Raw genomic sequence first — 17082 nt, 5'->3', positions numbered from 1 at the left:
GTGGGCAGGGTACTAAACGCTCTCTAAAGCTGCCAGAGCCAGGATTTGAATGTTAAGTTGTACAATGCTTCGCCAAAGACTTGCAATTACTTTGTTTTGCGCTGAATGTTGCACTTTTCCATTACTTTCACTTTGCATCACATACACGGCTGGAGCAGATCTATACTTAAATGGGGCATAATATTCAAAAACCTACTTTTTGTGTAATTGTGTATTTCCACAAGTCTTGACTGCCCATATAAACACTGCAAGCATGAAAAATATCCATCCCCACCCACTAGATCAGTTAAAGATCCTCCATTTCGGTCACTTTGGTTGAGAACTTTAGACAGTATACAGTAGTTTTAGTCAACAGACTTTGTCTGAAGGAGGGATCTGTATCTATTGACTGTGGCAAGTCAGCAGATGAGAGAGTTGTAAGTACTTTCAAATAACGAGTTTTGTGTTTCTATTGCAGATAAGCATGAAGTAGCTTGTTTGAGTTTTGCCATTTAGAACAGGCAAACAAAAACAGGTGATAAACTCTTGTAAACATGGCGTAGCAAAATAGAGCTGGTAAGATTTCATTATATGAGAATGATTCTGCACAAAGAACTAAATGAACATGTTTTGTACAGCCCGCAGACCTCTTCTAACTTGTGTATGAAGAGGTTAATTATGCCCTCTTTAAGGAAAATAATTACCAACATTTTGTTTTGAATTAACATGACCTGTTTTTTTTTTCTTAAGGTAAAATGTGTTGGAATATTTACTGTTGCAGAAGTGCACAGCTGATTCAGACCAGATAAAAATCACTACGAAAGGCCATGATTAGCAGTCCCGACACAGCGACAAGCGGAAAACGACAAAGTGACAAGCAATAAAGGAAGTTGAGATTGTTTTAACTTCATGCAAATGAATTATGACACAGTGAAACGACATTTGGACCAATTTTTCGGACCAATCACAGACAAGGGGGTCAGAGGTCTGCAGCTTCTGCTCTGTGAACCTACTGTAGTTTGTTCAACAGAGAGGATTATATCCACAGTTTTGCTCCTTTTATTTCCTACGATTCAATTTGGACAAAAATAAAGCTTGGAAGAAAATAGTGGATAGCTCAATAGGTACTCAGCAAATTTAGTTTTTTGGAATAAACTCCCTAAGAGTTAAAATCAACAAATTTTAAGTGTATATGCGAACATTTAGGACTAAAAATGACAACAAAAAGCATTATTACTGATTACAATAACAATTTCATATTCAACAAGTATGTGCCAGTGTATATATTTTTTTCATTGCATGCAACTTTAATTCTGCATTGCAGTTCTGAGTGCATTACCAGCACTTTGTCACACTGTACAGTGCAGAACATGGTAACTTGCTCTTATAGCCAACAACATGTCGGCTAGACAAACAACCACTTTATAAAATATCATGAAATACCCCATGGAAGAAAGCCCTGGTGGGCAAGACTTCACACTCATGGTAAGACGGGATTGGAGGACACGCCCATTAGAGAGTTCAGTCACGCTCCTCAACACCTTGGAGTAATCTCTGAAATAAACTCTACACCAACAAAGAATTCCCCTCAACTCTACTTGTAGTTTAAGTTGGAGAATAAACTCACACAATTTAACACTTTCACAGATTTTTGTTTAACTCCAGATTTTTAAACTCCAGATATTTGCTGTGTAGCTTGCTAGCATGCTAATTGGCCATGCCAATACCCACCCACTCGCAACAGCGTAAGCCGCCTTAAACATGCCCACAAGAGACAAGCGCGGGGTGAAACAAGCCACTTGTCGACTGCCCGTGTGAACATTAAACTGTGGATAATGTCCGGATATGATGAATAGAAACGTTCTTATGTATCGACCCCCTATAGAATAGAGGTTAGATCGGGCCCAAAAAATCAGACCCGGCCCAGCACTGTACATACACTGTAACATAGAAGCATAGAACTATTATTTAATTATTTAATTAGCATAGAACTATTATTTAATTTAATTAAAAAGATTTATAAGAACAGCTACACACAGTGCTGCAAGTCAAACGCGGAGGAGTTCACGTGTGAGAGAGAGAGAGAGAGAGAGAGAGAGAGAGAGACAGAGACAGAGAGAGAGAGAGATTTGCGTGTTCTGGTGTATGAGCTACTCACAGGTAAAGGTTCTCACATACTGTATCTCCTGTTTCTCTTTTATCTCTTCGTGCTCATATTCTAGTCCCATACATAATTCTGCAGCTCCCTCAGTGTTTTCTGTAGTATTTTGCGGCTAGCGCGAGCACTTACAACTAACACCGCGGACCGTGAGGTGCCGCCGCGCTCCCGCTGTTGTGCCGAATCCGACTCTCTGCTGAATCCGACTCCCGCTTCGCGGACAGAATCGGTACAACACCCCCCGCTGTAGAACTGCGGGAGTGAAAACAGCCATTATAAATAAATGAGTTTTTTCACTTTCAGTTTTCGTTATTTGGTTCGTTTTCGTTAACAATAATAATTGGTTACTTAGCAACATTGTGATTATCACACCAGAGCTCGGGTCAGGTCTGGATCGGGCAGAAAATCTAAGCTCTACTATAGAATAGCCTTTTAAGTCATGTTAAGCACTCCGTAACTCCAGAATGACTAGAAAACAACTGTATAAAAACACACCACTGTAACTCTCCTGCAGAGGTCAAACGATTCCACTCTTGACAGCAGTACGGTGTAGAAGTTAATTCAAGACCAGATCTCACTGTGTGCACCCTACCGCAACACTTCCCTCCCAGTAAGAACAAACCACATCCCCGGGGACCGGCGGCCGCAGACACAAACATGTGTATCTCTAAACTGCGAGGATCCGCAGCCTCAGCCGGCGTGCACCGGACTTTTTTTTGCATACTATATTTTAACAGTCGTTCATTTGCAATTCTATTACTAGAATTTTGGCAGCATGAGCTCTTGTTTGCTGTCATGCATTGTTTTGATGTGTTCACTGAGGGGGAATAGCTCAAGGGATACTTAGCGTAGCACGGCGTTAAATTTTGATAAGTGACGCGTAACAATCCCAACACTAAAGAGGCCACATCAGACTTGTGCCTCAGACTCTAATAAAACATTCATGGCTGTTCAGACGGCGTGCCTTTAATCCTTCCAGAAGTTGTTTCAGATTATACCTCGGGTCGGTGTGATACATAAGCTAATGCTAGCGCAGCCGGCGTGCTCTTCCTTCAGTCCGAGTGTTCCTCACGCTTGTTTTTTTAATCCCTTTTTTCATTCGTTCTATCTGGGGAAAGGGGGAAAAAGGAAGATGGAGAGAAGAAGAGGATAGCTGAAGAGCCGAGTTATTGTAATAGCACACTCAACACACAAACAAATCCAGAGGTCATTAAAAATGCATCATCCTGTTTCAGCTTCCAAAAGAGGAACGCACCAGGGACCAGCAGATGGGTCACCGCAGTGTGAACAGCCTGCTTAAGAAAACAGCAAAATGAAGCCAGAGGGACGCTGGGAAAAGGCTAATAGGCATGCTCCGGCAATTACATGACAAAAGCAGTTCTTCACCCAGTTCAGAAGATGAACATAACATGACAACACATGCAGCGGCTGCAGGGCTAGCTGCACGCTCGCTGAATGATAATGATCTAAATACGGCTGCAATGTATGAGTTTCTCCTCAAAAATAAATAAAAAATAAAAAAGCACACTTTATTTAAGGGTCAACAAAACGTGCTGGATTCATAAGATATGTAAAACCATGTGCTCGACAACACCTGCTGTCTCACTCGCTCACCTCGCTCGCTCGCAGGACTGCTGATCCAGGCAATACAGCAATGCAACAATGCTTAGTCTGGAGAAAGATGAAGTGAAGGTTGTTTTATACAGTATATACACAGTATAAAACACACACACCTGCCTTTATTTATTAAAGTTCAGGATTAGATCAGATCAAAAGCATATTAGTCAAACACAGCCAGACATGATATAACCACCACTGGAATGCTTTGAATGTAGCCAGTCACTTATTAGATTAATACTGAAGTCATCCAAACTATGAAGAAAAACGCACAGAATTATTTAGTACAGTGTTTAGATGATAGCTTTGAGTCACCTGGAATTCAGGCTTTCAGTTAACAGCTGTGCTGAACTCTTCAAGAGTTAATTACTTGAATTTCTTGCATCTTAATAAAGTGTTTGAGAGCATCAGTTGTAAAGTAGTGAAGAGGTGGAGTTACAGGTATACAGTGAATAATAGCTCTATTTGAGTTATGTTTTAATCCAGATTATGGCAAGAACTGCTTAACTAAGTAAATAAAAAAAATACTTTAAGAAATGAAGGTCATTTAATGTGATTTAATGTGTAATTTTCTTATGCTCATCATCCCGAGAATTCTAGAATTGTTTTCAGCTGTTACTAATTTGTATTTATACTTTTAAACCTGCTTGTTTGTATTGTTGTTTGCAAAGTATTGCAACTTTTTATCCAGCAGCATACAGAGCATTCTCTTTCTGATTGTATTTCCATGGATTGATCCTTTCTCTTTTGTGTTTTACTTTGATTTTCAGCTAGCCCTTTTGTTCTATTTGTACTGAGCTTTCTGGTGTTTCAGATTTTATCTTTGGCTCTGGTTTTCTCTTTTGTCTAGCATTTTAGGCTTTCGATTTTCAGTTTATTCTCTCTCTAGTTTTGACCATCGCTTGTCTTACGACTACACTTTTGCTTTTTTGACTACAGACTTCAATCTGTATTGTTATAACAAAAAAACAGTGTTTCTAATGTTTACTTTTGAATTTAGTTTTAGTACAGACAGTATAACCCTGAGATATGTCATGCTTTCTAGATAAAAATGTATCTTATGCAAATTATGTAACAATCTCAGAAAGCATTTCTCAATGTAAAATTGCCAAGCCTTTGGATATGCCACCATCTACAGCACATAATATCATCAAAATATATTAGAGAATCTGGAGAATTCCCATCAGTGACAAGGCCAACAGTCAGTATTAGATGCTGGTGATCTTTGGGCCCTCGGGCACTTCATTAAAAACAGGCTGATTCTGATTCTGTACTAGAAATCATTGGTTGGGCTAAGTAATAGTCCAAACAGTGACTTTTAGAAATCACTGTCTGTGATTGATTACATTTGGCAGACATTTTTGTCCAAAGCGACTTACAATAGTTGAAGTACAAAAGTAATAGAAGTTAAAGGTAAAACATCTTTATACAGGGCCTAAAGGAGGTCAAAGGGAAATAATGGGATAGAGGAGTGAAGGAGGGGAAGAAGGAAATGAGGTTAGAAGTAGTTAGTTTGTTAGAGGTGTTAAGAGAGTAAGTGCTCTATAAAGAGCTCTGTCTTCAGGAGTTTATTAAAGATAGCAAGAGATTCTCCTGATCTGGTAGCAGATGGTAGTTAGTTAGAGGTGTTAGGAGAGTAAGTGCTCTTTGAAGAGCTCTGTCTTCAGGAGTTTATTAAAGATAGCGAGAGATTCTCCTGATCTGGTAGTGGAAGGTAGTTTGTTCCACCATTAGGGAACTCTGTATGAGAACAGTCTGGATTGCTTTGTATGAATGTTTGGCAAAACAAGGCGACGTAGATTTGAGGAACGCAGCGGCCGGGAGGTAGCGTAAGCCTTCAGGAGTGAGTGCAGGTAGGAAGGAGCTGTTCTGTCATCACCTTGTAGGCGACTGTAAGAAAGTCTAGGATTCTAACTCTAGAGCTGTATATCGCAAAACCTCAAGAACACAGCACAGCCTCTTCATATCTGCCTTCCTATTTGGTTATAAAGTACTATCTTTTTTTTACACAGAATAATACTCACGTTAAGTTACATATCAACACCTCAGTCCCAAAGAATCTCACAGCTTTACACGGTTAAGCCGTTTTGTGTCTTAATCACAGTGTGTTTTAATAGCCCCTGTCAGTGTGCATATGGCGTAGCAACTGTTTAACAATAGACACACAGATCAGACCAATTCATACACTGAATTTCCGCGCAGCCGCATGCATGCTGGGAAAGTTAAAGACACTGCTCTGAGCGTGTTCTTCAGTACGCCTGTATCCATGCAAGGACAATTCCTTGATTCAGGCCTTAGATGCACAATTCCCAGCGTGGCTGTTGAAGGGATGAGCTGAGATCTCGCAAATTTCTTTGTTGGCATCCACACCAGTGCAAGGAGGGAGCACATTATCATATCAAAGAGGCTTCTGGTGTGAAGTCCTGAATTTAAAGCGCGTCGCTTTGGTGACGTTTAAGGTCTCACGTACCTACATGCACGCACACACACACACACACACACACACACACACACACATATATATATATATACACAAAAGTGTGTGTTGTTCTCTCTCTCTCTCTCACTCTCTCTCCCTCTATTTCAGATACACATTCACACACCAATGCCAGTATATATGCATATACACATATACAAAAACGTGTGTGATGCTCTCTTTCATTGTCCCACTTTCAGATACACACACACACACACACATACACATAAAGGGTGTGTTGCTCTCTTTCACTCTCTCACTTTCAGGCACACACTCACTCATTCACTCACAAACAGACATTACTCTCACATAAATTCCAAAAGTGTGTGTTGCTCTCTTTCGATGTCTCATCTTTTAGACACACACACACACACACATTTGCCTGAACTACTGACACCATTTCTGAGGTCTTTGATGTCCATGGCTCAGATTAACACAAATACCTGTGAAGTTCAAAGAAAGTCCTAGACATCTATTTAGTCTACACACTGTACCAGGCCTGTGTGTTGGCAAGGCCTTGGCTATATGATACATATCCCGATACAGGAGTTACAATTGAATATATTGTGATATATTGCAGTACTTTCAGCAAGACGATATATAATGTTAGCGTACAGCAGTAGTATTAAACACACTGGTATATTTATGAAGTCTGAGTAAACGTTTTCTTTTCATGCACTGCCCGCTAATAAACAGAGTAATATACCGTGGCATGAAAAGTATTTGTCCCCTACAGATTTCTAATGTTTTTGCTTTGCTGTCATACTGATATTTTTCAGATTATCAAACACACTTTTTTTTATCAGACAAAGAAAACATGACAAAAAAAAAAACACTTTTTAAATGATAAATTAAATTGTTAAAAAAAAAAATCCATTGTAGCCCTGTGTGAAAAAATAATAATCAAGCAATGAGTCTTTTACATCTCTGTGGAGGAATTTGGTCTACTCTTCTTAACATATTTGTTTTAATTCAGCTACATTGCTTTAAGCCAAATGTAACAGGACACACACTGTCTTGTCAGTCTAAAGAATATTTTCCCAATGTCCTGGGGATCTTCAAGATGTTTTTTGGCAAATGTGAGACAGGTTGTTGTGTTATTTTTGGTCAGCAGTGTTTTTTTTTTTGCCTTGAAACTCTCCCATGGAGACCATTTTCACCCAGTCTTTTTCTTATTATTGAATCATTAACCTGCAGTTCTTTAAATGTTGTTCTGGGTTCTTTTGGGACCTCCTAGATGAGTTGTCCATGCCCTTTTGGAGTAATTTCGGTCTGCCAGTCGCTCCTGGGAAGGTTCACCAGTGCTCCATGTTTTCTCCATTAGTGAATAATAATAGCTCTCACTGTGGTTCTCTGGAGTCCCAAAGCTTTAGAAATTACTTTGTCACCTTTTCCAAACTGATAGATGATCAATGACTTTTTCTCATCTGTATTTGAATTTCTTCAGATCATAGCATATTTATTCGCTTTTTGAGATATTTTATCTACTTCATGGTGTCAGACAGGTTGTATTTAAGTGATTTATTGATTCTACAGGTCTGGCAGTAATCAGGCCTGGTTGTGGTTAGTAGTGAAATAGAACAAATATATTTTTTTCATATATTTACATATATTTGCATATTTGTCTGATATTAAAATTTGTTTGATAATCTGAAAAAAATGTAAGTATGACAAGACAGCACAAACAAAAGAAATCTGTAAACACTTTTTCATGCCACTGTATACTTGCAACAGGTTCTGGCTTCCTTACCGAAGTACCTCTCTCTCTCTCTCTCTCTCTGACATTTAACGGAACTCCAGCACAGTTTTTGAAGTCTGAAAGAGTACAAAACTTGGCACAAAAAGTGAGGTGTGAATAGACCATTATAAAGTAATCATTAAGTGTGAAAGACTTTCAGTCCAAGTAATTATTTCCAGCTGAGGGGGACGCTGCAAGTATAGGAAATAATAGGTTTATAATAAACTGAAAGCAACATTAGTTTGAAAAAATCGCGAAGGATATTACTTTTATAGATTCCATTAATGAGACTCTGCCTCATCTGATTACTTATATTGAGCTGGATACATTATAGTAGTAGCAGTGAAGAAAACTGTAAGAATGCACAATGCACATTTTTTATATATATTTTATATATAATATACACTATAAATATAAATAATATAATATAAACCATACACAACCACTATAAACTAAACAATCACTGTCCAGATTCCTCCCCCTTCATTAGCCCAAGTCATTTTCATTACCCCTGTATCATCCCATTCTTGTTTTTCTCTCCTTCCATCTCTCTCTCTTTGCCTCTCTCTCTTTGCCTCTCTCTCTCTCTGCAAAGTAATTAACTGAGGATATTGCTGTGTTGTGGGCAGTAGCACATGCTAAAAGGGCAATGGCGCTCTTGACATTCTTCCTTGGCTAACCCTCACAACCCTCAATAATCCAACAGATTTCTCTGACATTTAATCACCATTCACGTCTACTGGGGATAGTTGACAGAAGCAAAAGGAAGACCCCCAAACACAACCACAACATGTCTATCACTCTGTTTTAGCTTTTGTTTAACCTCAACAGCCTTCTCCTAACACCTGTACTAAAAAAAAAAAACAGCTTATTGGAATGTCATATGTATGATGGGTGAGCATACTTTTTGTTATGAAATGTCACTTTTTAGATTAGTCACTCATGTTGATGTTAGATGTCAATGCTCATATTAAAACCATTTTTTTCCCACAAATTCTTCTATTCCCCTTAGAGTAGTATCATAGATAGTATGAAGAATCGGCCCAAGCTTGCCTGATGTATGGCAGCATCAACTGAGACTGCCACAAATGTTTTTTACACCCAGCAACCGGGGTGATAGCACATGTGGATAGAGGAGATTCCATTGTTATGGAGTACTCTGCAACCAAGGTGTTGTCACATACAGATTGAGCCTAATATTGTATTATACTCTGCATCCGGGGTGTTGGTACATACAGATCGAGCCTAATCTTGTATTATACTCTGCAGCCGGAGTGTTGACACATACAGATCGAGCCTAATCTTGTACTATACTCTGCAGCCGGGGTGTTGGCACTTACAGATCGAGCCTAATCTTGTATTATGCTCTGCATCCGGGGTGTTGGAACATGCAACGCGAGCCTATTCTTGTATTATACTCTGCAGCCGGGGTCTTGTCACATACAGATCAAGCCTAATCTTGTATTATACTCTGCAGCCGAGGTGTTGTAACATACATATCCAGCCTAATCTTGTATTACACTCTGCATCCGGGGTGTTGTCACATGCAGATCGAGCCTAATCTTGTATTACACTCTGCATCCGGGGTGTTGTAACATACAGATCAAGCCTATTGTTGTATTATACTTTGCAGCAGGGTTTTGGCATACACAGCTCAGCCCTTCTTTTATATTATACTCTGTAGCCGGGGTGTTTGCGCATACAGCTTGAGCTTATTGTTGTGTAATACTCTGCATTCAAGGTGTTGTTACATGTAAAAAATATCATACTGTATTTGGCAACCAGGGTGTTAAAACTTGCAGCACTTATCCCTGATGAGAGTGAACTAAACACTTGAAATGCAAGCCATCACACTGCAATGAGAAAAGGGTTCAAATATAGTGCATGCTAATCCTGCGGGCGATTCCAATCTAATTCAGTTCAGATACTGATAATCAGATTTTTTTTTAAATCAGATCTGCTGAGATGACTGTCCATGTTGTTGTTTGCAAGTAATCAGATCTAATTTGCTTGTCTGGACATCACAAATGTATTTGCATGTGATTCTGTGATATTGAGGTCAGTGTCAGTAGCTAACCACTGGTGCTTTTTATGCAGCCCTGTACTTCCTTCAATCTGGATTTGAAATCCAATTAGAGCGTACATACATTTTCATAATGCTTATTTCCCAGTTATAACTGACCGCATTTAATACATTTTTTTCAGCTCTATTTTCACTCTTTTCTGGTCTGTCTCTGTGTTTGTTGTTGATCTCTTTTAGCACATGGCTCTGTTTTGTTTCTGTCTTGTCTACTCCCTTGTCTCTGCCCTAGCCCCGCCTTGTCTCATTTGTAACCTAGCCCTCTTGTTATCCTCCCCAGGTATTCCTTGTCCATCTCAGAGTGTATATACAGTATATATCCTCTTTGTTTCTGTGTTCTTTGTTTGGTTCTTGTGTGTTTTATGTCAGTTTGTGGTATATGTCAGCTTGCTTATTTGTCTGTATGTCTAGTTTATTGTGTTTGAGTGTTATTTCCTTTCTTACTCTTTTCATCTTTTTACTTATTGACTTTATAGATTTATACTTTTGTTTTGTTTTCAATTCAATATTATGAGTAAATATTACTTGCAATTGCGTCCGCCTCCTTTCAGACATTTACATTTATGGCATTTAACTGATGCTCTTCTTCAGAGTGACTTACAAAGTTATTTGTAATAAAGATGTGAGTCAACGTAGTGTTAGTAGTCTGCCCTAAGGACTCTTATTGGTCACCCAGACTGGGAGTTGAACCCTAGTCTCCCATATGATGTGGTAGCTCACTGGCAGGGGGCTTCTTGACCATTTAATGTACAAACTGTATGTTATATATAATATAGTACAACTATATATATATATATATATATATATATATATATATATATATATATATATATATATATATATATATATATATATATATATTTTTTTTTTTTTTTTTTTTTTTATTATTATTATTTTTTTTTTTTGCTGAATTCAGTGAAACATTACAGCTTTAGTTTGAACCTAAGAAAATATTGTGTGAGTAGTTAGTAGTGAGTTTTGTGTGGTGGAAAAGAAGCACAGCCCTAATTAACAGTTTGTGTCCCACCTCAGCATAGAGGAGAGCAGCGCTGCACCTCTCTCTGGTCTGTAGCTGGGCCTTTGGGATGAAATTTCCACAACCACCACGCTGTGCTGCTCACTGGAGTGATAATGACTATTTTCACACATCCCACCATGACATCACTGCAACTGGGAATGAGAAAAAAATGAACATCAAACAAAAAATCCATTAAAATGCAGAAAATCCATTTAAAAACACCTACATGTGTGTGTGGCAGTCTGTCATTTATGGTGTATACCATAACTATCAGTGGAAATGATTCTCTGACAACTTTATAAACTAACCAGTCTGAATTCATTATGTATAGCTATTTATGTGTAACTATATGTCATAATTTATTCTATTTTTTCATTTTAAATGTTTCCTATTTTTACTCAATTTGTCTAGGCCTTATCAGCAGTATGTGCCCTATCACAGGTGATGCCACAACACCAGGAGGGTGAAGACTAGTACATGCCTCCTCCGACACATGTAAAGTCAGACTCTGCCTCTTTTCAAGCTACTGCTGATGCAGTTGTCTGACTGAGTTGTCAGTGCGCTCAGCGGAAAGTGCAGCGTCTCGGTTTTAATACATCAGCTCACAGATGCAGCCTTGTGCTGATCAACATCACCCTCTGGAGTGATGTGGGGAGAAAGTGCCATCTACCCACCCAGAGAGAGCAAGGCCGATTGTGCTCTTTTATGGCTCCGGCAGATGATGGCAAGCAGCATGACTGGGATTCGAACCAGATCTCCCAAACATAGTGGCAATGCCTTAGAATGGTGGACCACTCAGCGTCCCAAAATGTAAAAAAAGATTAAATAATTAAATAACTAAAAGAAAGCCTTGTAAATATGATCTTTAATTTTGGTGCCTAAACACACATTCTTTAAAAATAAAGAGAATAGAAGGATATATATAGGATATAGGATATGGACCCTTTAAAGATAGCAGGTGGTTGATTCAGGTTGCAACCTGTATTTTTATAACGAGCATCTTTATTTGTTGCAGCTTTATTTTTGTCGTAAGGCTTCCGTTAGTCGAAGGTTCATGTTATTCCACTTATTCATCAGGGATTCAGCTATGCCAAAGAAAGCTTGTCATTTATTACCAACAACTACTGCAATCGTCCTCTACAGTATTTTTTGTGCCATAATAAAGTAATCTTGTTCTAATCCTGAAACTTCTAAACTGTTTTATCTGAAATCAAACCCGAAGTGGTCCCTGGGTGCAGGAATGAGAAATCTGTTGGTGTCTGAATGAGATTCTGACCTTTGGCTGGTCTCCAGAGTGGGTCAGTTCTTTTGACCATGCAGGGCCAGGGGAACTTTTGATGCCCAAGGTCACTTAGAGAATATGGATTTTCTCAACATCAATTTCTCTGAACCTGCTTTGGCTTGTAACAGAGGTCTTTGGGAAATCCCCCATCAACTCCCACACAGCTTGAAGAAACACACACACACACACACACAAAAACACACACACACGCACACTCTAATCTGTCCATCTTTTCCAGTAAATCCTAAAGCTGGTCTTTGTGCATTACTGTGGTTTAAGATATTAAAAACAGTTTGTTTTACACTTTTTTACACTATATGCTATATTTCTAAACACAAATGGCTTTACATGAAACAGTAAACTAGGAAGTCTTTTTTTCATCATCCAGTCATTTGGGATTCGGTTCAATGCAGATATACAGTCATATGAAAAAGTTTGGGCACCCCTATTAATCTTAATCATTTTAGTTCTTAATATTTGGGTGTTTGCAACAGCCATTTCAGTTTGATATATCTAATAACTGATGGAGTAATATTTCAGTAATAACAGTAATATTTTAGGATTGAAATGAGGTTTATTGTACTTACAGAAAATGTGCAATATGCATTAAACCAAAATTTGACCGGTGCAAAAGTATGGGCACCCTTATCATTTTATTGATTTGAATACTCCTAACTACTTTTTACTGACTTACTGAAGCACAACATTGGTTTGGTAACCTCACTGAGCTTTGAACTTCATAGCCAGGTGTATCCAATCATGAGAAAAGGTATTTAAGGTGGCCAATTGCAAGTTGTTCTCCTATTTGAATCTCCTCTGAAGAGTGGCATCATGGGCTCATCAAAACAACTCTCAAATGATCTAAAAACAAAGATTGTTCAACATAGTTGTTCAGGGGAAGGATACAAAAAGCTGTGTCCATCAGTTATTAGATATATCAAACTGAAATGGCTGTTGCAAACTAAAAATGATTAAGATTAATAGGGGTGCCCAAACGTTTTCATATGACTGTATTGTAAGATATATTGTAATACTGTAATAGATCAGATATTGACCATTTCATGACTGATTCACATGTTTTATTAATTTCTTGTTTTAATCTCTGCACAGCAACACAGTTTACAGCTTTTAGGTGCTGTAAACTAACATTAATCGTAGTCTGATGCAGTGAGATATACTTTTAGAGTAACATTTTTGGTGTAATTATGGTGTAATATGTTTTACTCCATTATATTGTGTGTATAGTAGGGCTGTCAACATTAAAGCATTAACATGAGCAATTAATTTGGAATCAGAAATGTGTTTTTTTTTTTGTTTTTTTTTTTTTTAACATAATTAATTATGACTCCAAGTTTGACCCCAACTTCCACCCATTGTGTAGATTTCTCAGATCTGGTCTCGATCTGACCCAGCTATCAAATATACTTCTTTTTAATTGAGGCACATATATTATCCACATAATATACTGCTATGAACAAAGGCTGTCTCTGCTGCTTCATGCTGTTCACACACTAAAAGTGCAGTACGTGCAGCGTTCACTGCTCGCATCTGTGCTGCACGTCCTATTAAAAACTGTACAGATATACACGCTGGAACACAGAATCTGTTCGCTAAATTTACATTTTTGCTCCAATCAGAGGAGACAACGTGCTTGCGTGGTGCGCATATTGGTGCATCCGAACCACAGAAACTAACTACAGGTGAAAAAAAACGTCTTTTATACACAGCAAATTAATTCTTATTAGTTTTAATTCAGAAATCCTTACAAACAAGCAGACATGTTCACAGTCAAGTAAAAAAAAAGTTTTCTTTAACCAATTTATCATGTTGGGTTTATCGTCCCTTAAAGATACAAGTATATATTAGTATTACACTAGTTATTACTAGTTATTTATATTTAAATATCCACTATAAAACCTTGTGTCTTAAGAAGAACAAGTGTGATTGATCGCAGTTAATCACAGAATATTGTTGTGATCAATTTGATTGGATTTTTTAATCGACCAACACCACTATATTATGTATATATTAACTAAATAAATATCACTAAATTGATCAAATGTGTGCGTATCGAATGTATTGCATTCAAATTTAATTTTTTAACTCTGTCTTTGCTGTTTTTATATCTAGATTGACATTTTGTTGATGTCTATATTGGCAGCACACATCAGTTCTCTTCTCTTTACACTTTCTCTTCACTCACTCTCTGTTTTTAGAGGCAGGGAAAGCTGGTAAAACACCAATCAATGTTTGACATCTTCAGACAAGCTGGTATATGATGGGAGGGAGGGTTAGTGGAGCAAGACTAAAACCATCTACACTGCCACACACACACACACACACCCACACACACACTCACAAACACACACTTCACAGCTGTAAGAGTGAAGACAGACTCTGTGTTTGTAGCTGTGCCGTGAATGAGGGAGTAATTGACCGGCTAGAATGTAATGTCACTTGTAAGAGCACAGAAAGAAAAAAAAGAAGAAAAAATGTAGGAATGAAATATTCGTGAAGGATGCTCGTATGATCCGTCTGAAAGCATTTGTCCACAAACAGAAAGACAGACATGCAAGAAGGAACTGAGAGGTCTCTGAGACAAGCTTCCGATTTCAATAAGAGTCTAAGAGGTGCATGTCAAATGAAGAAAGCTTCCCCAAAGTGGAGTACACTCTGTCATGTCCATTTGGATCTCTGCAGTTGTATATATGAGTGTTTTAAACTAGCATAAGAAACCAGAAGCTCTCTGGGAAGAAGCACTGCACTAAAATACAGCTCTGGAAAAAATAGACCGTATAGGCTTAAAAATTATGAAAACCTCTGTAATATAATCAAGAGGAAAATAGATGATCACAAGCCATCAAACCAAGATGAACTGCTTGACTTTTTGCACCAGGAGTAAAGGCATAAAGTTATCCAAAAGCAGTGTGTAAGACTGGTGGAGGAGAACAGGCCAAGATGTATGAAAACTGTGATTAAAAACCAGGGTTATTCCACCAAATTTTGATTTCTGAAAAACTTTCTGAATATGAACTTGTTTTCTTTGCATTATTTGAGGTCTGAAAGCTCTGAATCTTTATTGTTATTTCAGCCATTTCTCATTTTCTGCACATAAATGCTCTAAATGACAATATTTTTAAATCGAGTTTTGTAGTTTTACTCAAACATAAACCTATAAATAGTAAAATCAGAGAAACTGATTCAGAAACTGAAGTGGTCTCTTAATTTTTTTTAGAGCTGTATGTCTATTAATAACTTCACTTTTCCTGTATTTCTCTTCTTTTCTCCCCCACAGCCTTTGGACTACGAGACAAGGAAGGCCTACACATTTAAAGTGGAAGCATCCAACGCACACTTAGATTCTCGATTTCACAGTTTCGGCCCATTTAAAGACACGGCAACCGTAAAGATTAACATCCTGGATGTGGATGAGCCTCCTGTGTTCAGTAAACCATCTTACACAATGAATATTCACGAGGACACACAGCTGGGCACCACTATTGGAGCAGTGACCGCTCAGGATCTGGATGCAGGGAGCAGCCCAGTTAGGTATGTATTCAGAAACCCACCAGTTACACATTCAGGTTTGCAGTGTGGGCAGTGTGCCAAGTCCTGCTGGAAAATGAAATCGGCATCTCCGTAAAATGTTGTCAGCAGAGGGAAGCATAAAGTGCTGTAAGATTTTCTGAGAAAACACTGCACTGATTTTGAACTTGGTATAACACAGTGGATCAACACCAGCAGATGACATGTCTCTCCAAACCATCACTGATCATCAGTAAATTTTACATTTCATTTGTGAATCAAGAGAGCAGAGTCTGGAGGAAGAGTGGAGAGACACACAGTACAAGCTGCTTGAGGTCTAGTGTGAAGTTTCTACAATCAGTGATGGTTTGGAGAGACATGTCATCTGCTGACAAGACCAAAGTCAGTGCAGAGTTTCCCCACAAAATCTTACAGCACTTCATGCTCCCCTTTGCTGACAACTTTCATATAGATACAGATTTCATTTTCCAGCAGGACTTGGCACACTGCCAAAAGTACCAATTGGTCGTATATAATATTCTAATTTTCTGAGATACTGATTTTTGGGTTTTAATTGGCTGTAGGCCATAACCATCAACAATAAAATAATAAATGCTTAAAATAGATCACTATGTGTGTAATGCATCTATATCATATATGAGTTTCACATTTTGAACTAAATTATCAGAATAAAGTAACTTTTCATTGATATTCTAATTCTGTTTTTTTGAGATGGACTAGTATACTCTATAGTATATTTATGCCCCTTAATAAATTGAAAATCTTTTAGGAAACTAATATGTGATCAAAATGAAGAAGTAATAAAGAATACTTCTTTATTAGCAGCTATTAGCAGAGCTCTGTGGATGTCTAAGCCAGTCTGTTGTGAGGCAGATAAGCAACCTAAACAATTTAGGCAATCTACTGGGGTGATATGGAACTAAAGTTAGCTATTCTATTTTAGCATCTTATTAGATTTTTTTTGTTCCACCTTAATTGCAGCAGCATCAATAATTGCTGCTGCACCATTTAAGGTGGAACAAGAAAAGAAAGAAGAAGCCAACCAAGACCTACAACTGGCGAATGTTTATGATTGGTTTGAAGAAAAGGGACACAATGCATTTAATCTACATTAGACAAAGATTTTATTTAAAAGAACATACTACATTTGTGCAGCTATTTAGCCATTCATTTCTAACAACTAAAATG

At 38.0% G+C, this 17082-nt stretch overlaps 1 protein-coding gene across 1 annotated transcript in view; it reads left to right on the top strand.

The window, feature by feature from the left end:
- The window catches only part of LOC103025909 (cadherin-12), a 292081-nt gene that overhangs the window by 233684 nt on the left and 41315 nt on the right, over positions 1–17082 (top strand). Inside the window, exon 7 of the mRNA XM_007250137.4 lies at positions 15644–15897. Within this exon, the coding sequence (XP_007250199.2) occupies positions 15644–15897 (254 nt within the window). The remainder of the gene's footprint in view (positions 1–15643; positions 15898–17082) is intronic.

Source organism: Astyanax mexicanus, chromosome 15, assembly GCF_023375975.1.
Source record: "Astyanax mexicanus isolate ESR-SI-001 chromosome 15, AstMex3_surface, whole genome shotgun sequence".
In the NCBI taxonomy this organism is placed as follows: domain Eukaryota; kingdom Metazoa; phylum Chordata; class Actinopteri; order Characiformes; family Acestrorhamphidae; genus Astyanax; species Astyanax mexicanus.
The sequence above is the reverse complement of the archived record's forward strand: the minus strand, read 5'-3'. Positions and strand labels throughout refer to the sequence as shown.